Source organism: Mchenga conophoros, linkage group LG6 (assembly GCF_057382185.1).
Source record: "Mchenga conophoros isolate Kocher_MC1m ecotype Shallow Benthic linkage group LG6, M_conophoros_male_GT1.1, whole genome shotgun sequence".
Lineage (NCBI taxonomy): Eukaryota > Metazoa > Chordata > Actinopteri > Cichliformes > Cichlidae > Mchenga > Mchenga conophoros.
Window position 1 is genome coordinate 28,934,987 of NC_140531.1, and position 24,902 is coordinate 28,959,888.

At 39.5% G+C, this 24,902-nt stretch overlaps 1 protein-coding gene across 1 annotated transcript; it reads left to right on the top strand.

The window, feature by feature from the left end:
* The first annotated feature begins 1,808 nt into the window (after positions 1 to 1,808).
* mcoln1a (mucolipin TRP cation channel 1a) lies at positions 1,809 to 24,556 on the top strand. The gene is made up of 14 exons (XM_085277272.1): positions 1,809 to 1,951; positions 8,949 to 9,226; positions 9,470 to 9,637; positions 10,566 to 10,722; positions 12,000 to 12,081; positions 12,354 to 12,450; positions 12,847 to 12,946; positions 13,226 to 13,332; positions 19,330 to 19,479; positions 19,594 to 19,695; positions 19,887 to 20,009; positions 20,999 to 21,205; positions 21,391 to 21,521; positions 22,944 to 24,556. Exons 1-14 carry the CDS (start codon positions 1,921 to 1,923, stop codon positions 22,978 to 22,980), a joined length of 1,770 nt encoding a protein of 589 aa, XP_085133398.1. The 5' UTR covers positions 1,809 to 1,920; the 3' UTR covers positions 22,981 to 24,556.
* The last annotated feature ends 346 nt before the right edge of the window (positions 24,557 to 24,902 follow it).

Below are 24,902 nucleotides of genomic sequence, written 5' to 3' on the forward strand. Positions count from 1 at the left end.
GCTCCAATCTGGAGACTATGAGAGGGTCTGTACGACAAAGAACTTCGAACGGGGTGCTGATACCCTGAGGACTGTGGGGATTCTCCTGCCTCTGAACTTCCATCGACTGATATGACTTACTTCTTAAAAAGTATGTGTCAATGCAAGGCCCCTTTCTCAGCTCGCTGAGGCACTTCTTCCTGCCTTGGTGGATTTTACGGCCCATGTCAGTTGTTAGTTTTGACCAGCCACAAATGCAGTTCTGCAGCTTCTTTCCTACCATCATTGATGGTCCATTATTTGCAATGCTGGTTCATCTATTCATCATTGGTGCTGTTCCGTGGTTCATTGCAATTAAATCCGTCCAGAAAGGGTATTTACTTATTTTTTTTATTTTTTTATTGAGGATGTAGATGTAGATTTTGAATAGTTAAAAAAATTTTTTTTTTTTAAAAAACATTAGCTAACAAAGTTGCTATGGTTAATCAAAGTTAAACTAAAAAGCAAAACTGGATGTGCACAAAGAACATTTTAAAATAATAGCTTTTAAAAGTTAAACCATACTGATTTTCCTAAATATTTTCTCTGATATATACCATAGTGTGATAATTTAAGAAAGACTAAAACTAACATTAAAAGTACTAATAATTATAATTTAATATTAATAAAAGTAAAACAATATATTTCCTCAACGAAAATATATAATTACAGTAGAATGGATGTTCCAAAAGAATGAACAAACCATTGTATTTTAGGTTTATTTATGTCTTACACAGCATCCCAACTTTTTAGCGAACGTAATAACTTGAGCTAAAGTAAATAATTGTTTAGTCTAATTAATTAGTGCACAAGGTTCTGCACAAAGCTTTTATGATCTTCAAGGGGTGGTGTGGGGCCGGGGCTATTATAAGCTAGGGTGACCATATTTCGATTTCCAAAAAAGAGAACACTTGGCCCAGTCATGAAGAACTTTAATAATACTGTTTGCTTAAAGAAAATTTTAACATATTTAAACGATGCCTTCTCTGTGCGGTTAATGAATGGTGAAACAAAAATGTCATATAGGCTTTTACAAGTCAACAAGGGCAAAAAAACTTAAAAACCTCTGGAATTAAATAATGGTACAGAAATAAGGCCTCATCTGTATAAGAAAAATTATCAGTACCGGGACGGTACGAAGGAAATTTCTTTTGCAGTTCGTCTGAAAAGCTGCAGTTGCGCTTTGGCATTTTTGAAACATCACCAGGCGCGCTGTTGCGCCCCGTCTGTCCCGTCTGTGAGGGCAGAACAACATTTTTTTTTTAAGGGCAGAACAACAACACAAAGCAGCACCTCGGGGATGACGTCACACATATGGGTCCTCTGTAGGAAAACCCGGACATTTTCATTAATCTCGAAAATCCCCCCTCCCGGACGTCCCGGACAGAACATGAAAAGTGCACATGTCCTGGGAAAAGAGGACGGTTGGTCACGTTATTATAAGCGGGTCAGACCCCATGTCCCTGAAGTGATTGGGCTGTCCTGGACCCACGTGTTCCTTGTTGAGCTTCCGTGATTGGCCATGCCAGAGGGCGCTTCCCATAGTGAGATACTGAGGGAGGTTTGAAAAAAAGAAATAAACTTAAACAAATAATCAAACAATAAAAATTAACCTGAAACAAGAAAACTCTGGAAACGGAAATAAACTAAGCTGAAAGCAAATAGTCAAACGAATTAGAAAATAGAAAACCATATAAACTGTTAAAAATGTCAGCGCGAGAGGGTTCCTGCAGGAGTCACGTGGTCAAAATTGATATAGGTCACGTGCTCTGCACAGAGCGGAAACGCTTTTAGTTTTTAACCTCGTCAGTGATCAACAATTACAGCTCCCGAGAAAGCACCCGCTTGGCGATAGGTTTAACCGTTTTCTTCACCTATTTATGTATTTTAACAGATAACTACATGGCTACGACAGGACGGAAGGACTCCTCTGGTAATGTAGCGCTAACATTTAACTACTTAATTTATCTTATCCGTAACGACTGTGGTTTTGTTTACTTTGGTTTCTAGTACACTCCCCTGCTGCTGGCTCTTTGCGATGCGTAAATTAGCTTCAACCTGATTTTTTTGTGTTTAAAAGCTAACAGGTAATGAGTTTAAACCTGAGTAACATTGCAACCTCAGACGAAACTGTTTTTCTGCTCTGTCATCTTCTGGGCTGCTAAGTACAGCACTCAGTGTCATCAAGTGGTTTTTGTGTCCAAATGTTCCGCTAACATCAGTTCTTTTTTTTGCTCCATGACTACATATTTGAATCCTTGTTGACAAAGTGGGATTTTCCTTCTTTTGCTCCTCCATCAGACATGCAACTCGGACATGATATCATGATATACTGCATGTTTAACTCTAAAAGATTAACACAGAAGTTGTTCGGGGCGCTGTTTTAACGCAGAGCATTAAAAACCAATAAATGCAAATCAAAAACACATTATGACAAAGAGAAAGATCTGCTGTTTTTATTAATTTTGCAACACTGCATTTAATATCTTTGTATTTTGTCATAAGTTTAGCTCGTGTGGATTCATCCTATAATGTCCTTTCTCTAAGATGTATGAACGGTGGGATTATTGGTTAATCTTGAAACTCTGGTAGTTATGTCATTGTTTTCGTTTTTAATGATGTTGATACCTTCAACTGCATGCATTCCAGACTGTAATTACTAGATTATAATAAAATTAGATGCCTTGGTACTAATTAGTAGTTATTGTGAAATCCTCCAATAAAATATCATCCATATGCAGTTTTCAACATAATAATGCCAGTGATAGTGGTCCCTCTAATCATAGTCTCAAGCTAACCTGTGAAGCAAACCTTTCTTCCAATAACTGTCTTCACATTATAGGAAGGGTATGGGGATCAGTACTGGAAGTAACAGAATAAGAAGGTGACAGTCGTAGTGTTCTTGTACATTCTTGTACTTTTGAAACTTTACTTTTTGAAAGCTGTGTGTGGACTGCAAAAGTGTTTAAAGGGAGCACAGCATTTAATTTCATTTGTTTTAAAACTTGATTTACTGACTATTTTGCAGCCAATATGAATCTGCTGATAAATGATGCACTGTTTTTATAGATTAAAATGTACAGCAGTGTATAAAGTTATTTCCAGTGAAGGAAAAGTATTACTTTGGTAATGAAGACTGTCTCCCCAAACCCAGATCAAATCCTGCACTACAACCATGAAGACCACCACCCTTTTTAGCAAACCTATGAAATCAGCATCCGAAGTCTTTCATGCATAGTCACACTGCCTCTGTCTGATAAGCTACTTACATGCATGGTTGAGTCTCTGTTTTCTGATGGATTATTAGTGTGTATAAAATGAAGTACAGCTCCAGTGAGACATGCTGATGAGAATTTTCTAACTGATAGTGAAAGTCTGTTTTTGACCTCAAGAGAAGAAATTTGACTTAACTGAAGTAACCTTTTGAGACTTTCTGACAGTGTTGAAAACTTACAGTAAGCAACAAACCTCAACGAACCTCAACGAGACACATGTTAAATATTCCTAAAATATGTATGAGCAATAACTTAAAATTAAGGATTGTTTCGCCCTCCCCTTGCTGGTGACAAGTTACTCATGTGCACAGACTGTAGTTTCAGGTTGTACATCAGACATCTTCGTGACTTCGTGTACAATATTTCTAGAACTATGATAAACTGTTGAGTTTTTCTAAGCAGTAAAATGACATTAAACTTGTTTTTAGTGGCAGCACCGTGGTGCAGTACTACCATAGTCCTCTCACAGCAAGAAGGTTCTGGATTTGAACCTGCTGACTTGCTGGAGCCTTTTTTTGTGGCATTTGCATGCTTTTCCTGTGTGTGTGGGTTCTGGACAAAGGAATGCCTATTAGGTTGTGATCCTAAATGTATCTGTAATTGTGGGTGTGAGAGCGTGGGGTTATCCACCGATCCACCCATATGACATTCCTGTAAAGAGGAAAAATGGATGGATGTTGAGTTTTTAACTTGTATTTCTTTACCTTCAAGTTTCTCACATATTTGTAACAGAACTTTGAGAGATGGCTATATAAAAAAATTAGCATATAAAACCATTATCAAGGCTTTTTCACTTCCAAAGAAGATAAACCTGAAAACAATCTTAACCAAATGCTTAAAGTTGACAAGATGGCGCCAGTATGTTCGGCTCGCTGTCACTCCACCTGTTTTCTGTTTGCTGTTCTTGCATCGCCTCCAACTGGTGCAGAACGCTGCTGCTCGCATGCTGACCGGTTCCAAAAAGAGAGACCACATCACTCCGGTCCTCTGCTCTCTCCACTGGCTCCCAGTTGCTTTTAGGATTGATTTTAAAATTTTACTGCTGGTTTTTAAGGTTCTTAACGGTACTGCACCTCCTTACCTGGCAGAGCTTCTTAGCATTTACCGCCCCAGGAGATCTTTGAGGTCAGCAGACCTGATGCTTTTAGATGTTCCCAGGTACAGATTAAAGACTAGGGGAGAGAGGGCTTTTGCTGTGGCTGCACCCAGACTGTGGAACAGTTTACCTCCTCACATCAGATTCTCCACAAGCCTAGGAACTTTTAAAACTGCTCTTAAAACTCACCTCTTCTCATTGGCTTTTAGCAAGGTTTAACTTATTGTTTTAATTTATTGTTTTATCAGTGAGGTGTTTTATGTACTTGCGTTTTATTGTATTTTATATTTGTATTTTATTGTACAGCACTTTGGTCAGCCTTGGTTGTTTTTAAATGTGCTTCATAAATAAACTTGACTTGACTAAAGTTAAGCATATTGCTGCAGAACAAAGACCAATTTAAGTTCACTCATGGATCACTTCCTACGTGCAAAACAACCCTGAACACAGCTGCCAGTCTTTCTGTTTTCATTTAAGATTTATCCTTTAAGTTTTTTTTTATAAGTGGAAGAGTTTGATTCTTAGCCTGTGTGTGGCCTTTTACTTTGGACAACTAGACTAGATCTAAACACTGATATGAGAGATTTCCAGTTTTTGATTGATAGAAAGGCAACTTTATCAGTGTTTCTGCGAGTGCCACAGGCGACAGTGAACCAGAAGAGCCAGATATTTCTATAGATTTCTGCGGCATCTGAGATCCTGTCTTTTAAGTGTCAAATGGGATGGCTTAGTCATTGGCCTGCGCCCACTTTTGTTTGTTTGATTGCTATCTGCCATGTCAATCAATGCACTCCTACGATCATAGATATAAATGAATGCTGCCCCAGTTGTCTGCGTAAAATGTTAAGTTGTTGGATTCTTTTGGATGCTTCACATTCCTCTCACCGAGGCACGCAACCAAAGCCCGGCCTCCTTTCTAGCTGAGATAATTAAAAAACTGTTTCCATCATACTGTGCTAACACCAAATGTTCATTGGTGTGTTATTTATTTAACTTTACAGCCAAAAATTCTCACAGGTTAACTGCAGGTGTTGGTTACAGCAGGAAGTGACCCCTACAAATATGGCTTTGGTTTACTGCAGTTTACCACATGCAGATTCCATAAAATCTCCTTTTACTGTTGATTTCCTAAATTAAGCAATGTATTTTACTCAACCTTAGATATAAAAAAGCAAAACTGTGACATTTAAACTATGACATTGATTTAAATACATCTCAGATATGCTTGTCACTTGAAACAAAAGCATGCGGACTGCTCCTTTAACAGTCCAAGAAGCCATTCATCAATCACCTGTCAAAACTTTCCGCCTGCATCCATGTCAGTAGAAGTAAGACTAACAGCCGTTCTCTCCTTTTGAGGTTTCTTGTTTGTTTACTTTTGTGTCACGGGTAATTACTTGCAAAAAGAGGCTTTTCCTTTCAGGAACGGTAATCTTATAAACAAAGTGAAGGAATATTGCACGACAAACCTGGCGTTATTCCAGCTCCAAACTTTGCTGTGTAAAGTTATTTCGCTGAACTTTCTTCTTACAGGTAATGCTGACTAATACTGGACACAACAGGGTTTACTTCTCCTGTTTTACTTCCCATTTGCAAGAGACACTGCTAAGCTGGTAGTTTGCTCTGCTGACACGTCGAGAATGATTAACAGGTTTTGCCTCCCTAATTCAATCGTGTATGTGATCTTGCAAGTGATCATTTTGAGAAATAACTCATAACTGTCGATTAAAGGTCAGTAAACAGATTACGTAAAGAGTTTTAGGTTTATTGCCACCGTGTTGTTTCCTCAGTATAAAGCGAACAAACTGAATGAGCCTGTTCTTTGTTCCTTTCTTTATAATAAGCAGGGTAAGCGAACCAAAAAACATGTGACAAGTATTAGCTGTGATTGGGTCACAGTGTGTGAGTGGGGCTTTTTTTTGTTTGTTTTTTTATAAAGGCAGTGTTAAAACATGATATATTGTCTTGTGGATGAATGGATAGGATTGATTTATTTCAAACATTTAAAAGAATGAAATACAATTGATCTGTATGGACATTCGCAAAACAAAAGTTTTGATATGTGCATATGCACTTAATATGGACACGTTCTTTGTATCATTTTATATTTGATATTTATTGTATAATTATCTTGTGTGTGTTTGTCTGCAGTATGTAAAAGCTGCTGATTACTGTGAACAGATGAAGTTTTATCATTTTTTTTAAAGCATCTGGCTCAGTTCAAAGTGCCGATAGAGTCAGGGGTTTTGTTAATTTGCACACGTGCACATTAACACACATTTCACTCAGCTCATCAGAGAAAAGGTTTTCTTTTAAAGTGCATTTATCTAAATTTGATATTAGATACAAGAAGTGCTCGGTCATGGAAACCCATGCCATGAAGCTCCTGGCGCAGTTTTTCTGCTGATGTTAATGCCAGAGTCAGGAGTGTGCTGGTGACATTTACTGCACACAGTGACCCCACTCTGTAACTTCATGTGGTCTGCCACTTCATGGCTGAGGTGCTGTAGTTCCTCAATGCTTCCACTTTGCAGTAATACCACTTTCTGTTAATTGTGGAATATGTAGGTGGGAAGAAGTCCGTGAACTGACTTACAGTGGTGGCATCCTTTTATAGTACCACACTCGAATTCAGTGAGCTCTTTAGAGCCACCCCTTCTTTCACAAATGTTTGTAAAGACAGACTGCATGCGTAGATGCTTGATTTTAGACACCTGTGGCAACAGGACTGAAAAACCTGACACAGCTGTACCTGTCTGTCATTGATATATGCTTGCGAAACAGCTGCTATCTGTGATGTTCCAGAACTCTCCATCAGACTTACATTAAGGATTTCATGAGTGTCATAACGTCTCTTTATGTAACTTATCTGATATAACCAGTGTCATAGAAGGAAAAAACTAAACCTGACATCTTGTTTGTGTAATTTCAACTGCAAAAACCCATGACATGTAAACATCACACCACAGTGTGTTTTGCATTTGATATCAAAAGCACCTTATCATCGGGCCGAGGTCAAAATCAGTGTGCCCTTACTTCTCTGTTCTTAGCCGTGGCTAACAAAGTCGGGCCAGATTTATCATCTCTTACCAATCGCAGAAACCAGATACTTGATATCTGCAACGGTCTCTTATGACTCTTTTGGGAGAGCAGTCTCTTCAGGAATATAGAGTTTCAGACTTTCTCACAAACTTTTCTATTTTTTTCTCAAGAAGGAAAAAGTGGAAAGTAAAACTACTCAATAAACCTAAACAGAGTGAATGAATCGGCGTCATTTAAAAAAAACTACGTTAGAGACTAAAAGCGTGTTGGTTAATTGAGAGCAGCATTTCTTCTTTCACATGAGTCTGAATAGACTCTGAGTTGGACAGGTTAGCTATCGTGTGATGCAGAGCTGACCTCACTGAGATAATGAGATCTGAGATAAAGAGAAAGTATTAGACACAATGAGGACTATGATGGGTTCCAAGAAAACCGTGGTGTGTTCAGGAATCTGTTTCTAGAAGTAGTCTGGGGAAGATTAAATCACGTATTCCAGGAAATGATTGCAGTGTTATTCCTGAAGAGAGGACTTCTAGGCCTAGAGGTTCTTTTCAGTCACCAACATTGTAACTGTAAAATGCTGTTAAGTGGAGTTTCATTTACTCAAGCATGGACATTTTATTCAATAGTCAGAAATAACAGAAAATGCATTCATTTCCTAATTTCCTTTTACCAGTCATTTACCAATCATGCTTGGATGCACAGTCAGCCCATAAATGACTGGTCTCAGCTGAAAAAAAACTTAGATATGTGAAATTTGCTCAATTCACATGACGGCTGCTTTCCTTGCAACACGTGGTTGCAAGGAAAGCAGCCCAACTGCTTGATTGCACAAAAAGGAATTTCTGTGTTTTGCATAATTACTTCATTGCCACAATTTATCTTTGCCTTTGCCTTTTTAGCTTATCGTGATTTAAGTTTAGCAGTTAAGTTCATCTTTTTATTTCACCACAACAAGGCATGTTATCATTATAAATAAGCATCTGATATAGATTATATTAAAGTCAATAAAATGCAAAGATTTTTGCGATTATCAAAGTGTTACTGACTGAGAGGAACAAGCTGCGTTTTCAAAAATGAATAAAAAAAAACAACTGCATGAAGAGTGAGTAAACTAAAGTAAGTTCAGCAGAAGTTTCCAGTAGTTCGAGAAAAACGCTGCACATGTGGGTTTACCTTTCTTAACATTGATGAATACCAGTCCTCAGATACAATGCTGTGTTATGTGAATAATGAAAACCAGACCTGAAAGATTTCACAGCATGTTCTATTGGACCAAAGTCTGCTTCAGATGTTGGATTTCAGTTCTAGTCTTGCATATATTCTACGCCATTATCAACTAACGTGTTGCATTAGTAGACCAGGTCAGTTTATTGGTAAATTACTGATACATTGGACAATATTTTTTACTGAACAACCAGGGTCTCATTGTAAACTTGTTGGCCAATTTAAAGAGTGTTTTTAAAAAGATATATTTTAGAAAAATTAAAATCTTTTTTTTTTTTTTTCCCAATCAGAGCGGGAAAGACTTCCCTCTCCGGTGACTCGCTACGGCTCCACAGACAGCAGTGGCGAGGATGACTATCAAATTAACAGTCATGACAACAACTGTAACCACCACCGGTTTGCCACAGCAGCAGGATGTCACTGGGTCCACGCTGGAGAGGAAGAGGAGGCGATTTGCAGGAAGCTAAAATACTTCTTTATGAGCCCTTGTGATAAATATCATGCCAAGGGGCGCTATCCTTTTAAACTGATCCTGCAGCTAGCCAAAATTTTTTTTGTCACCACTCAGGTACATCATATATTATACTTGGGGGTGCTCTTGATTTGGATACATTTCTGGTTCTGTACATTTTAATGGGAATCACGCTGATGATGTAGAAGTTTCAACATTCACACAAATTGAATATCAAATATGAAACATTATCTGTTTAGGGGCTGTAACAGTAACGCACCACATAAGGGTTTTTTCTTTGTCACAGCTTCTTATCGTCCTCACATCATTCTCTATACCCCGTGCCTGTTTTTGCTGCAGTTGGTGCTGTTTGGCCTCAGTAACCAGGTGGTGGTGACCTTTAAGGAGGAGAACACTATGACCTTCAAGCACATCTTCCTCAAGGACTACGATGAGTCCTCAGATGACTCCTTTGCCGTTTACACACAGCAGGACGTCTACGACCACATCTTCTACGCCGTGGATCAGGTGATAATCTTTTTTTTTTTTTTAACTGAAATTTGTAACCGTTTATCTTTATTAAACAACTTTTTAAACAGAATTTCCTGATTAGCCACAGCATGAAAATTTTCTGCTTTATATTATTGAAGTCTCCATCATTCTCCCCAAACATGGGCTAAATTATAAGTCTATGGGAATCATTGTAGCGTGAGTATGGTTTGCTACTGTACTCGCTTTATTCCCATAGATAAACACTGAGTGAAGTTAGAAACTGATCTGCACGAATGTTTGGGTGTGTGGTCCATGTCACAGTGTCCTCCATTTAAATACCAGAATCTGAGATTCTCCAGCCAAACTTTGCATTGCAATAGATCATCAGTGCTATTCACTGCTCACCTGTTCCACACATTCAGTCTTATATACCCAAATTTGACTGTATAAATATGAAAGTAAGCCTCATGAAGTTTTATTACCATGGTTTACAAAATAAGTCACTGTCAAGGATGTCAGCAACGCTGATTAGATCTGCACACAGTGGGTCTGACATACAGCTCACTTCCTGTTTCTCTGCCTGTGCTTTCACGTTATTTCAATGTCACAGTCAAATAAATCTATAGTATGAACGAGGCTAAAAGGTGTTGGACAGTGAAGACATTACATTATTTGGTTGATAACTAGAAGACAAAGGGCAGAGCCTACACATACAGCACGTGCATAGTTTAGTTGGTGAGCTGTAGAAAGCTGACAACATAAAATCTGACAGTTTTATTTGACTCCAGACAGCAACGCCATTCCCTCGAAGTTAAGTGTTTGACTTTCATTCTTGTATTGATTGTACTGATATTAGCTGAAAGCTAAGACCTGTGTGGCCTGTTTCTATGGAAGCTTGTATTCTCTTCACTTCATAAAACCCAGTGATAATCCTGAATTAGTCTAATCTCACCCTTTTTCCCAGTATCTGGCCTTGCCAGAGACCACAGTGGGACGCTATGCATATGTCTATGACCGTGCCGAGAATGGCAGTGCCCTCTTTCTCTGCCAGCAGTACTACAAGAAGGGACACATCGACCCCGCCAACGACACGTTCAGCATAGACCCCCGTGTCATCAAAGGTAGGCAGCGTGAACTACATTGTACAAAAGAACAGTCTGTACAGTCTGCAGAGTCCTCGCCTCTGCAGACTGCTAATGTGTGAAATTTTTTTTCTCGATGTGACAAGACGTTGGTTCTGTAAAATGACAGTTCACGTTTACTGGTGGCGGGTTGCATATGAAGAGTTTTTGCCTTTGTGTACCAAGTAGTTCAGCAGAGAATTTTGTCAAACACACTCAAAGAAATGAAATCTGGGCTCCCACTTTACAACAATGCAAGAAAAATGCAGAGATTACTACAGAGAGAGAGAGACCAGATTAAAAAAAAAAAAATCTTCTATGGAAAGTGGTTAGGGGCAGGATTTCACACATATTAGAGGTCAAGCAGAGTGTGGTTATTTGCAAAAAGTCCCCAGTTGCATTTGTTGCCTGAGGTGGGCATCACAATGTGTTCTGTCACTTTAAAAGGAAAAGTCTGACTCAGAGGAGCAGCTGTATTACAGAGCAGTACATTCCCCACAGATTTCAAATAATTAAGTTAAATGACTAATGTCTTGTCATTTTTGTCAAGTCATGACTGGTCAATAGATCATAACAGGCTCAACTAATCGTATTTTGGATGTAATAATATGCAACGCAAAGAACTTTCTCTCTCCAAAGCAGAATTTGTTTATCTTGTCGACAATGCAGCTAACTCTTTGGGATTCAGTTTCAAGAAATAAAGTGTTAAATTACAGAAAGTCTATTTTTTTTGTTGATTTACAGAAAACATTCTTTGTCGACCAACTATAAAAACTGAAATCTATAGTAGATTTTTTTTAAAAACAGGAACTTTTCTGTTATTTAATTGTTTAAATAACAGAAAGTAATTTAAACAATGACTTTCTGTCATTTAAACAATGACTAACAAAGTAGGTTGGTGCAGTGTACAGGAGGTCTTTATCAGCAGGGGAAGCTGTAAAGCAATACAGTTAAGTCTGAAATTGCTGTCCTCCTTTCTATAAATGATTAAAATTGAGGGCATTAAAGGGACTACCAGTCACCAGCTTTTCTTGACGTATTACATCAAACATGTGTCATAACGATAGTTCCTATTACAGAAGTTGTTGCACAGCCTAAGAGTTTCTTACTTCCTCATGCCAGTGTCTGTTTCATTTAGTTTATCAACGTTAAGAAAAAAGATTAGCAGTTGAAAAATGATGTTGTGCTTCCTGTATATAAAATAAGAAAGCAAATTCAAGTTTGACAGTAGTTTCTCAGCATGATATTCCTCTCTCTTCTTTGTTTGTAATCTTTAGAGTGTGTTGGCGTGAACCCCATGACGATCCCCCAGGGTCCGCTCACAAGCAACTACAAGAACTTTACACTCAAGTTCCACAAGTACGGCTTCATTTTTCACATGGCTTCGTTTCCTCTTTGTTGACAAGATTATCTAATGATCACATACCTCTGCAGCACACATAGACAAACAAACAAACACAAGCATGTATACAAGGACAGCGACTCAAACCCACAGAGATATGATATGAATCATGTTGTGTTTCTTGTCCTGCATGCGTGCCTCTGGTCATTCTTTTAGTCACCTTGGTTTCATTGTTAGAAATTAGATGTTTTTGTGTTCATTTGTTTGTTTTCTTTTTCTTTTAAAACAGGTTGATTAATGTTACCATAGAGTTCCAGCTGAAGGCGATAAATATCCAGACTATCATCAACAACGAGATCCCAGACTGCTACACCTTTCATATAACAGTGAGTTAAAGACTTTCAGACTCAACACATGCTTGAGCTGTCATATGTCAAGGCTAGAAAAACATTACAGGCTGTGCATTAGAATTTAGTGAGGGTGGTCTTTCCCCATACATCTACCCTTGGAAGAACCCAGAAACTATTCTAATGGTTGTCAAACCAAGTCTTTATTGATATAACTTAGGGTATCGAAGCTACAGGGGGAGGTTGTAGAATATGGGGGAAAGAGTTAAAGTGAAAACAAACAAACCAGCCTCAGCGCAGTCCATTTATGAAACCAGCCGTGTAAGTTTACTCTTTAGTTCCAGTTGACTGCCGCTCGCAAACAGGTTTAAACAGCTGCTGTGCTCGCAGGCCGAGCTGTGTGCGTCATTTAAAACCTTCTTCTCTCTTTTACAGATAGTTCTGGACAACAAGGCTCATAGTGGCAAGGTGAAGATCCGGCTAGATAACCAGGCGTCAATAAAGGAGTGCAAAGACCCGAGCATCTCTGGACAAGGTGAGAAAACAGAAAAGAAGAAGCATCTGTTAGTGGTCATGGGACTACTGTGCAAGTAGTACAGCAAGAAAAATATGATACCAGTGATGAAACTAGAAACATGTAAGCAAAGGTGTTACAAAATATCACAAAGTTGTTTCTAGTTCACAATAATGAGCCAACAGGAAGTTACAATGAGTGAAGTTATTTATACAGAAGTGTGTAGCAGTAGGCTTAGACTGCAGCCATGAAGAGGAGACAGACTGCTCACATCTTTTTTTTCTCCTCTTTAACCTCCAGTTCAGACGTACGCACGTTTGGCATTTGATATTATTGTGGTTCTGATCTGCATGCTGTCGCTGGTGCTGTGTGGACGCTCCATAATACGAGGCATCATGCTGCAATGGGTAAAGAAAATCTCCAATACAACTTTACTATCACCTGGGGCCACTCACATTAGAGGAACATCAGGTTCTAAGGAAATGTCAGACTAGTAGTGAATAGTAGGTTCTAGAGATGGACCGATCCGATATTACGTATCAGTCCGATACTGACGTAAATTACTGGATCGGATATCGGAGAGAAATAAAAAATGTAATCCGATCCATTAAATATCAAAAAAGCACCTCACAAAACTTGCGACACGGCGTAACTCGGCTCATAACTGTAGCACCTGATAGAGCGGCTGTGTGTATTTGTAGCCTCGCTACCAATCCGGCATTTCATCTCCGAGGAAGTTATCCCAGAGAGAAGTAAAGCAAATGTGTAAGTTCATCTCTGTTTGTAAACCATCCCCGCGTTAAGCTTTACAACCGATATATGGAGCGACTGTCTCTTCTCTCTTCCTCCCTCTCCTGCTGCTACTTCAATCATGAAACTGATTAATGATCAGCTGATCAGCTTTTCTGTCGCGAGTCCGTGTCTCTTGTTTGTTTATCTCCCACTTCGCGCCAGAAAGAGGAAACCAGCGGCTGAACAACAGCAGCACGTTTAAGCTTGATCAGCTGTTGTTAGAATTTATTTACGATCTACACCAGGATCCTTTTCTACGTAGCTGACAGCTGGTAACTGTGCAGGGGCGGATCTAGCAAAGTTTAGCCAGGGGGGCCGATAGAGCATGAACAGGGAAAATGGGGCACAAAGACATACTTTTCTTTCTTATTCTCATTTAAAATGTCTAGCTTTTATAAATAATTATCCGAATCTTACACCCAAAGTTTTAATCTTATGTAAAATATATAGAAGTCCATTACTGTATATAGTAACTATTAAGTCTAATATACCCTAGTAAGCTATAGTACCTTTTCCTTTGGGAAGGCTGTGCAGTCTGCAATTCTGTTGAAGAAAGATGTTGAATCGATTTAATTATTCTTGAAAAATATTTTATTTCTGTGCATTTTTTTTTCACACTGCATCAAATTAAAGTTGATTATGTCAATTATGCATCATGAGGTGGAGGGTGGTTCCCTATTTCTTTTATTTTTTATTTTTATTTTTTATTTTTTGCTGGGAGTTTTAGAGCCCTATTAGTTAGGTTGCTTACTAGGGGTGCAACGATACTCGTATCGATATTGAACCGTTCGATACAGTGCTTTCGGTTCGGTACGCATATGTATCGAACAATACAAAATTTGTAATTTATTTTATCAACTTTCCTTCTGACGATGCTGTCTGTGTTGAGCGCTCAGTGAATCTGCATTCGACTACTCTGCCTAGGCTGCACTGTGGAGCGCAGATCCACTGAGCGTTCAACACAAACAGCAGAAGGAAGAGCGCAGGGCAAGCTAGCGAGACAGAAGTTAAGCTCTCCTGGCAACATGGCAAATTGAACCTCCCCCACCCTCATTCAGATCTGGCGTTTGGAATTATTTTGGTTTTCATGTGAGGTATGACCCTGAAGGTAAGCGCGTCATGGACTAAAGTAAAACAGTATGTCGGATGTTCCACGCAATGCTCAATTACATGGGTGGGAACTAGTGTGTTAGCGCAGTTAGCTCGTTAACATGTTGGCCGTCTAGCCCCACGCAGGGGTAGCCGTTAACGGAGATTTGCCGTGTTGTGGCGTTAACGTCATTTCAACGAGATTAACGCTGACAGCACTAGTGGGAACACAACGAATATGACTGCACATTTACGCCGACATCATCCTAGTGCAAAGACAAGTGGAAGCAGACAAAAACAACAAGCATGCTACAAACTTTACCCGAGTCATTTAGACAGCCGTTAGCACATGATTCTCCTTATGGGGACCTGATATGTTTAATATTGTGGCGAGCTCAGACAAGGAGGAGACGGAGGTATCGTTTGGTCTCGCTCTCACATCTGCAGAAGAACACTCCCGCTAGCTAACTGCTCAGCGCGGCAACCGCACAGCAACAACATCAACAACACACAGGGCGCCCTCTGACCCCGGAAGGACACACCGTCGCAGCGAGAAGGCGTCACCCGTCACTATGGCAACATAAACAAAACATAACTGTACAAACAGAACCCCGAACAGCCCTGACCCGCTACATAGCCCCCCACCTAAGGGGTCAGTCGTCCCCGACGACCCCATTGCCCCACACAAAGTCCTGCAAATGTCCAGGTGCCTTCTTTTGGCGCACCGGCCGGTCACGACCGGCGGGGGAAAAGTCACTCGGGTCAGAACATGGGGTGCCACCATCATCCCACTTCTGACACCAATGTGGCGAGCTCAGACAACGAGGAGACGGAGGTGTCGTTTGGTCTTGCTTCCCGTGAGCTAGCCAGGGAGCACAGCCGTTTATTGAAATCTGCAGAAGAACACTGCCGCTAGCTAACTGCTCAGCGCGGCAACCGCCCAGCAACAACAACAACACACAGGGCGCCCTCTGACCCCGGAAGGACACACCGTCGCAGCGAGAGGGCGTCACCCGTCACTATGGCAACATAAACAAAACATAACTGTACAAACAGAACCCCGAACAGCCCTGACCCGCTACAATATGCTGCTGAGAATATAGCCCAGAAGAAGCGGATAGTATAGCTTTTATTTTGGAAAGAGACATTTCTCTGTAATAAACTCTCTTTTCCAAAGATGAGTGATTCCTCAATCAGATACAGGGCTCGCAAAATCACTAGCCCGACGTACCGTGGCTAGCGATTTTTCCAGTCGGGCTACCAAAATCTATCTCTGCCCTGCCCGTCGGGCTATTGTAGGAAGGAAAAATATATGTCAATGCTTTTGCATTCTTTCGGAAATGTAGCTGGGTAATTATGTCATTGGCATCGGTGAGCCACTGTCAATATGTGACATATTGAAATCGCGTTTGAATTTGCGCTTGTTTTTTGCTTTCACTTTGCAATCGCGCGAACTGTGTATAGAGAGCGACAGCACTGATCTGTGAGTGATGATAATTTGCGCACCAATTCCTCTGACATCGTCTTATTAATCGTTACCTTACTATGCAAACATGACAAGTGAAATCTCCCGCAGCTTAAACATGTGAGAGGTTGATCGCGCAGAGAATCGCTGACCGTTATGTGTGTGTGTGTGTGTGTGTAAAAGCAGCAGGATATATATTTTAGTTCTGCTGAGCCAAATAAGACAGGTCAGGGTGAAGAAGTGACAGCCAAAGAAAAGCTTACCACAAAACGGAAAAGTTATGACAAATCAGACTATAAGGCAAAAAGAAAGTGCAGCTTTATGGTTTCATGGACAAAAGAATTTCTGTGGCTGCAATATGACGAGCTATATAACCGGGGCTGCACGTAAGTGGTCCGCAGGTGCGCATTCGCTGTCAAAAAACCCCCCCAAAAAACTGCGCACAAGATATGAAGTTGCAACGCATGTTTGCATACATAAGATTTTCTGGAGGAGGACAGACATTTAAGACTCTTAAAGATGTCGAAGAAGCTCCTTTAAGCAATTACTTTGGTGTTCCTCTACCTCCAAAGAAATGTCAGAAGGAGTCCGAACCACAAAAGAAGCGCGTATTCTCGGAAAAGTGGTTGCAGGTGGTGAGCTGGATTCAAACAAATGATGAACGCACAGAGATGTGGTGCGGAATCTGCCGTGAAAATCCCACTCTAGCGGACAAAAACAGTGCTTTTTATATGGACGCAAACGCGCGTTGCAACTTCTTATCTGGTGCCCGTCTTTTATTTTGACAGCGAATGCGCACATGCGGACCACTTATGTGCACCCGTGTAAATAACATAATGTTCTGCCGGGTGTGTTGTTGGTTTTCTCTCGATTTCTGAGTCGACAAGCGCCTTTGTTACTGGGACCAGTCATTTTAAGAAAGGCCCCCATTAGAACCCATGAGAAATGCAAGAAATGCATTATTGCTCAGTCTGCAATATCTTTCCCAGAACAAACACCAATTGCAAATAACATACTAAAAATAAACCTGAAAATCAGTTTAAAACAGCGTACTATGTTGCAAAGAGTGAACTAACACTGGCAAAATTTAGCAGTCTTTGCAAACTTCAAAAAGCAAATGGCCTCGATCTTGGTTCCACTTGCCTCTTACCCGTGGCTTCAGTGGAAATTTCAAATTCAGGATCTGACACAGACTGATTCATGTTCTACACAGTTCTTACAAGTTCATAGAAATTTCTGTTCAATTAGAACCAAGTATTTGAGTTGATGATTGTAATTTTTATACAATGTTGTAACTTGTTTTTCAACAATTTTTTGATTAATGTTTTGTTTCCTTTACAATATTATACATTAATGTATAATATTGTAAAGGAAACAAAACAAGAAACAAAACATCAATCAAAAAATTGCTCTCTTTTTTTATTCGGGCTACTTAAATTTATTTTGGGCTACCAAAAACTGAAGAGTCCCTGCCCGAAGGGCTACCAGGGATTTTGAAATTTTAAGAGCCCTGAGATATATTTCTTTTTTTAATTACTTTTGTTTCAGCAACATTAAATTTAAAAACTGTACTTTTGAGTTAAAATATATATTTATAATTTTAATAAATGACAAATTAAAAAGGCATGAACATTTTTTTTTTTGTATCGAAAAAATATCGAACCGTAACACCAAAGTATCGAACTGAACCGTGAATTTTGTGTATCGTTGCACCCCTATTGCTTACTCTTTAAAATACCAGAATAGGGAGGATGGTGCAGGTTTAAGTTTATTAGATTGATCAGTATTGCTGAACTATGAAATATTTTGCGTGCAGTGCATTTTTTGCATACAGGTATAACAGAATAGCTTCAGTGGGTTTTTTTTTTTTGTTTGTTTTTTTACTTGAGTATGAACTTATACAAAAAGCAGCAAGATATAAAAAAAAAAAAAACGGGTTTATTGATTAAAAAACACACTATATCGGATTCATATTGGTATCGGCAGATATCCAAATTTATGATATCGGTATTGGACATGAAAAAGTGGTATCGTGCCATCTCTAGTAGGTTCTCATTCTAACCTTTAAATGTTTTTCTTGAATAATTTTGTGAAAGCTTATAGTAGCCTGACTGGGGATCCATATTGTATTAGGGATGAGTTTCAGTAATTGATTTATTGATTAAAATCGATTTTAGCTTTAACAAACCATATCGATTCATTAAAATCCTGAATCGATTTTTAAATATTAATATATTTTGCCAGAAACGCCAGAATCTCAGGTTAAACCTCACAAAACTATTTCAACAACCACCAAACAGCTAAAATAGCAAACGAGAGCAGGTAAACAGATTCCGTAAAAAGATGTGAACACAAAGCGTGGACCCGACGCATCAGAATCCGTGAGATGTTGGCTTTCTCACCCGGCGCCACGTACGATTCCGATTCGTACAGAGCTCTCTCTCTCCCTCTCTCAGTTTAATTTGAGAGCAGTTTCCCATCTAAAAAGCTCAATTTTCTGCATTTTTCACTTCCTTATTACCCAACAGTCTACCGTTGTGTACAGCACTGTCGGCCACTGTTTAGGTTTTTTTTTGTTTTGTTTGGTTTGGGTTTTTTTTTATGACTTCCGACAAGAAAGCCTCATTTCTGCTGTTCAAAACCTGTGTAACTTTGCTCTGCTTCACTTCAGCAGCATCAGGTTCATATACTGAGTCATGGTTTTCTTCCGTTTTTGTTCTACTGCAGAATATTTTCAAAGTTGTCTGCTATAAAAAGTCAGGCCAAGAAAATCTCCTTCATGTTCTTCTGTGTTTTTTGCTCACTTACTTTGACACAAACGCATCTGCTGTGATGCTCACACCTCTGATGAAGTGTCAGTACTGATAAATGATCAGAATTATAATATTTCTGACTGTTTGAGGCAAAATTTCCCGATTTAAATCGAATCGAAATCGTGGCTCGAATCGATTTGGGACCTTGCGAATCGGAATCAAATCGATTCTAAAAGTCAGTGACGATATTGTATTCTACTGATGTGTGTAAACATGGCTAATCTCTCTTTCTCTTTGCTCTGCAGGAGTTTGTGAAGTTCTTTAAGACGACGCTAGATCGTAAAGTGTGCTGGGGAGACCGGCTTGAGTTTATTAACGGCTGGTATATCCTCCTCATCATCAGTGACATCTTCACAATCACTGGCAGTTTCATCAAAATCGGCATCGAGACAAAGGTCTAATATCAGCTTTAGTTTTGGGGGGTTTTGTTTTAGCGTTGACACACATTAACACTTACATGTAGTCTTAGCTTTTTTTAAAAGCCGATTCCTTTGGGTTTTTCCCAACAGAATATATCCTCCTATGACCTCTGTGCCATCCTATTGGGAACCTCCACTCTCTTAGTGTGGGTGGGAGTCATTCGCTACCTCACATTCTTCCAGAAGTACAATGTAAGTTGCAGATGTGCTGGTGCACAGCTTCTGATAACATTGTTACATGCTGCTGATTTAATAACTTGTGAGAAAGTGAGAAGTTCCTCCTGTGGGTTGATGTAATGTAGAAAGCCATTTAATTTAGTGTCTCTGGGCTCTCTCACACTGTAATTTGATCTGTGTTGTGTTTCTGCACCTCCCTGCTGCAGATCCTTATCGTGACACTTCGAGCAGCTTTCCCCAATGTTATTCGGTTCTGCTGCTGTGTGGCTGTCATCTATCTGGGCTACTGCTTCTGTGGCTGGATCGTCCTGGGACCATACCATGTCAAGGTGAATTAAATGTGGGAAAAACTCAATGTCAAAAACTTGTTTCCACTCCTTGGAATTTTAAGTTTTCCTTTCGAAGTTTTAGTTCACTTGCACCGACCAGGGATAACATTATGACCACTCACAGGTGACGTGAATAACTGATAGTGGGTGGGATATGAATGTTGATGCAGTAGAAGCAGGAAAAATGGCAAACTGTAATGAAAGAAGGTGTCTTGGTCTCGTGAATGACATCTTTTTTTTCACATCTAGTTGATGGCCGGGTGTGTGTGCGTCACTTACCTGGGGAACACCTGACACCATGATTTAAATGTGCCAGGTGTTTGCCTTTGCCTTATTCTCACTATGAGAATAAGGCAAGGCTGACGGAGGCAGTGTGATGTTTGGGCAATGTTCTGCTGGGAAACCTTGGGTGGTGCCACAAAGCAAACAGGGTTCAGGAATGAGTTTGAGGTGCTGGCTTGGCCTCCAAATTCCCCCTATCTCAACCCAGTCCAGCATCTGTGGGATTTGCTGGAAAAACAAGTCTGATCCATGGAAGCTCCGCCTCAAAACTTAAAGGATCTGCTGCTAACATCTTGGTGCCAGATACCAGCGCACATGTGCTGGGGTCTGGTGGTGTCTTACCAGGTCAGGGCTGTTTTGGCAGCAAAAAGGAGAACAGCACAATCTTAGGCAGGGGGTCATGACGTTATGTCTGATCGGTGTATATGAGTAAATGTGAACACACAAAACGTGCCTATTTAAAAAAAATTTTTAGTAGGCCACACAAATGCCATTCAGCAATAATATCTAAGTTGTGTAACAGAGAAGATAATTAAACAGTTTTGGACTTCCTTCTTTCTTTCGGACATTTCTCCGTCCACTGAGTAAATCAGTGGAACAGAAACATGAACTACAGTTTATTCTGACTTTTAAACTGCTTTCAAAAACTTGACCTTTTCTCTTAACTTTGATAATTAAAATACCTTTTTTAAAATATATATTTACAGTTCCGCTCTCTGTCCATGGTGTCCGAGTGTCTGTTCTCCCTCATTAACGGCGACGACATGTTCGTGACGTTCGCAGAGATGCAGGAGACCAGTCCTCTAGTGTGGCTGTTTAGCCAGGTTTACCTGTACACCTTCATCTCCCTCTTCATCTACATGGTGCTGTCTCTGTTCATCGCTCTCATCACAGGAGCGTACGAGACCATCAAGGTAGGAAATCGCTGCCTATAAAAAGGATCCGTTTATTTACAATGTGTAGAATCACTCAGTCTGCATTACAAAGAACTCACCGTAGCATCCAAACTGTTGCTTCTGTATTTACTGTGGACTACAAATAAAGAGCAGAAAAGTAACAGTAGTGTCTTTTTTGTTGTTGTTGTTGTTGATTTCCACAGCATCAAACCCAAGAACCAATCCACATAACAGATCTGCACGCCTTCATAGCAGAGTGCACAGATGCACCGAATTCTGGGAAGTTCAGAGGTTTGGAGACTTCACCTTGCTCCTTCTTCTGCTGCTGTGACAGGTGAGTGAGTCTCCTGTGACCCCCCTGAAAGCTTAAACATATACATTAAATTAACATAATGCTACATTTCTAAAGACCAAAGCAGATAAATGCGACAGCGGGCTTTATTAAACAACCACAAAACCTGTGAAGTCTGACTCCCTAATTTAAGCTGACAGCACAAAAATATCAACCTCACAATTATGTCGCAAAGTAAGTTGATTACATTTTTGGCTGCTGATGAGGAGAAAAAGAGAGAGAAAGACGATATTTCTCTACCATTTATACTGGTGTTAATTATCAGGCTCTGACCAAGCACACTGGAAGGAAATCAGGTCATTTTCTCTTTCCTCACTTTTATACATCCTTTGTCCTATTTACATCTAGTTCTCCTGGTATCCTGTTCTCATGTCTTAGTCTTTCCAAACACATATTCAAATCAATTTTGTTCATATAGCACCAAATTTACTCAACAGTCACCTCAAGGTGCTTTAATTGGTAAGATAAAGACACTAAAATAATACAGAGAAAACCCCGACAACCAGATGACACCCCCCCCCCCCATGAGCAAGCACTTTGGCGACAGTGGGAAGGAAAAATCCCTTTTAAGAGGAAGAAACCTTCAGTAGAACCATGCAATGTGAACAGAGAGAGGAGGTGAGGTAATCAAAGTGCAAACAGTAGTTACTTTGTTAAATCCCAACTACTGTTTTTTATGATCTTAGTCCCAGGGATGGGGGTTTAAATGTTTAAGAGTCCTCCTCCTGATATGTGTGTGTTTCAGGTTTGTGCTGTGCCTCCTTTTATAGATGAACACTTCCACAACGAATAAACCTTTGCTTCATAGGTTATAGCTCAGGAACAAGATAAGAAGGCACAAATTAGAGACATAAAAAAGCCTGAACACATATTTAACATTAAAAGAAATGCTTAGTTTGGCCAGCAGAGGGAGCATATTTAGGTCCTTAAAATCCTTAAAATGATCAGCACTGAAAAAGACGTAAAGTTGCATACATGATTATGAACACACCAATATTTTATCCTTAATTTTAAAAACATAATACAGTTTTCAGCTCGATTTTTTTAAAATAACATAGTGCAGTGGTTTACCTAATCACCTAACACGCAACCTAACCCGGTTCAGGTTCAGTCCTGGGAAGAGACACGGATGCCTTTGGAGTTTTTGGGAATGACAACCACTGTAAAAATAAATATTTAAACCAAAAATCTGCTAAATCAAACATTCCTGCTGTGGTGAAAGTTGCTTTCTTACAATACTCTACATCATATCACGTCAAAAATGCGTCCGTGAATATCGTGTTGTTTTTGTTAAAATTGTTAAAATATGTCCCGTAAATATTACCATAAGAAACTGTAATTACAGAGATAATAATATTAAACATCCTAACTGTAGTAAATCATCAAACCTTATTTTCCCCTCAGAACAACCACGTATGAAGATGTCCTGCTGGTGAACTGAAATCAACCTCACCAATCTCTGAAACCTCACTAGCCTCCCCTGCTGACCAGTGGGGCACACTGCATCCACCCAACACCCGGTGTCTCCGTGTATCTGGGTCAAACCAAACGACTGTTCCAAAGTGGGAGTTGCGATTGGCTGGAACTGCGCTCTGCAGAGGAAACGTGGAACAGATGAAGAGCTGGGCCTTTTCCTCTGTATGAACAGCAGCATCGAAGAAGGCTATTGCACAGACATTTCTCTTGGTTCTAGTGTGTTTTTTTTTTTTTTTTTTGAAACATTATTCAGTATTTTTTAATATATCTGGTGTATTTTATGCTCACCCAGACTAGGAACTCTTTGGTGCTGTCTATGTTTTGTTTTTTGTTTGTTTTACTTTTGAAGTATTTCAAATCGGTTGGCTCCTGAGGAGGAGACTCTTAAAATTAGATATTTATATCATATTCAGCAACATTTTATTGTACAGAACTCGTTTTAAAAATTTAAATAATCTAATATCTCTTAAATTAGCCAAAGCTAATTTGCTAGCTGGAGAATCATGACATGACATTTAAACAGAACAGGACAAAAAAATCCCCCATGTGATTGTTTTTACAGAGTTCCAAAACATATCAGGAAACGCAGATGGGCGTTCGGCGTGGAATTGATTCATTTTCTTTGTGAGCTGCACATTTATTAGAAAGTTTCGACCAGTGTCATTAGCGGCGGCTGTGCTGCATCATGTTGCCTTCAAATGTAGATCCCAGTTTATTTCATTTTTATTGCTTCGTTTTCTTTCAGTAATGATCAGGGTAATGGGACGCAATCGTTCACTAACAAAGCACTTAGCTTTTGCCTGACCTTGGCTGCAGTTTCTTCTTCAGACCCACATTTTTTTTAATGAAGCTGAAGTATTAAAAAGAAACTCGGTCTATCAAAAGTGCTGCACCCCTGTTTGTAGACTGCGTTGATGACCATTAGCAAACTGGATCTGACTTATTTTAAGCACAATAAGTAGCTCTAAGTAAAGCGGAGTCTGGTTTGGGAGAGATGACAAGAAAGAAAACAACAGATTGTCCTGTTTTAGTGGCTTGCTCTGCTTTTTTTTGTTGTTTGTTGCCTTCATAATGATGTCTCTAACTGCTGCCTACTGACTTGATCTTTAGTAGAAACTTGAATAATGTATGTTTGTTTGTCTTTTTATCGCAAAAAAACGCACAATAGTTTAAGGAGTTTTTAAGTCTGGACTCCAAATACCATTTAGCGAGAGGAGCTATGGGTCAGGGAGGAGTAGGTAAATGAAGTATAAGATGTTTTTTTCAGCCTTTTCATTTTCTGCCTGAAACACCAGCAGAGTAAATTGTAAGCTAAATATACAGATGGACTTTGGATTTCCATGGACAACATGTCTAAATTATAGATAACTTTAAATGTTGCATCTTGTGTTTCCCTGGAGTTTTTTTTTATCTTGTTTTTGTTTTGTGTTGTTGTGTTTGTTTTTTATGAATTACCTGCACTTGAACTGTACTTGTGAGGGACAACACGTAGTGTGACCTGTCATACTTGTCAAACTACTGATTAAATTTTCCTGGTCTGATCTAAGTCAACAAGCTGTTTCCTGCTGTTCCACCTAACCATCAGCAGAGGGAGGAAGTAGTTCATGTGTCGGGATGGTGATTCACGCAACCTTGCATGATCGTGTGTGTGTGTGTGTGTGTGTGGACATTTTTACCAAGATTACTCAAAAGCTACACTTAGATTTCAATCTTATTGTCATTAAATACACACCAAGTGTACAAGGGATAAAAATAACATTCCAACTGGTACAACACAGGATTTAAAAAAAACAAACAAAAAAAGAACTATATTTAAATGTATAGCAGCAAAAATACTACAAAGTGCAATAATAAAAATGACCTGTGGAGTTGTGGCGTATCTTCGTT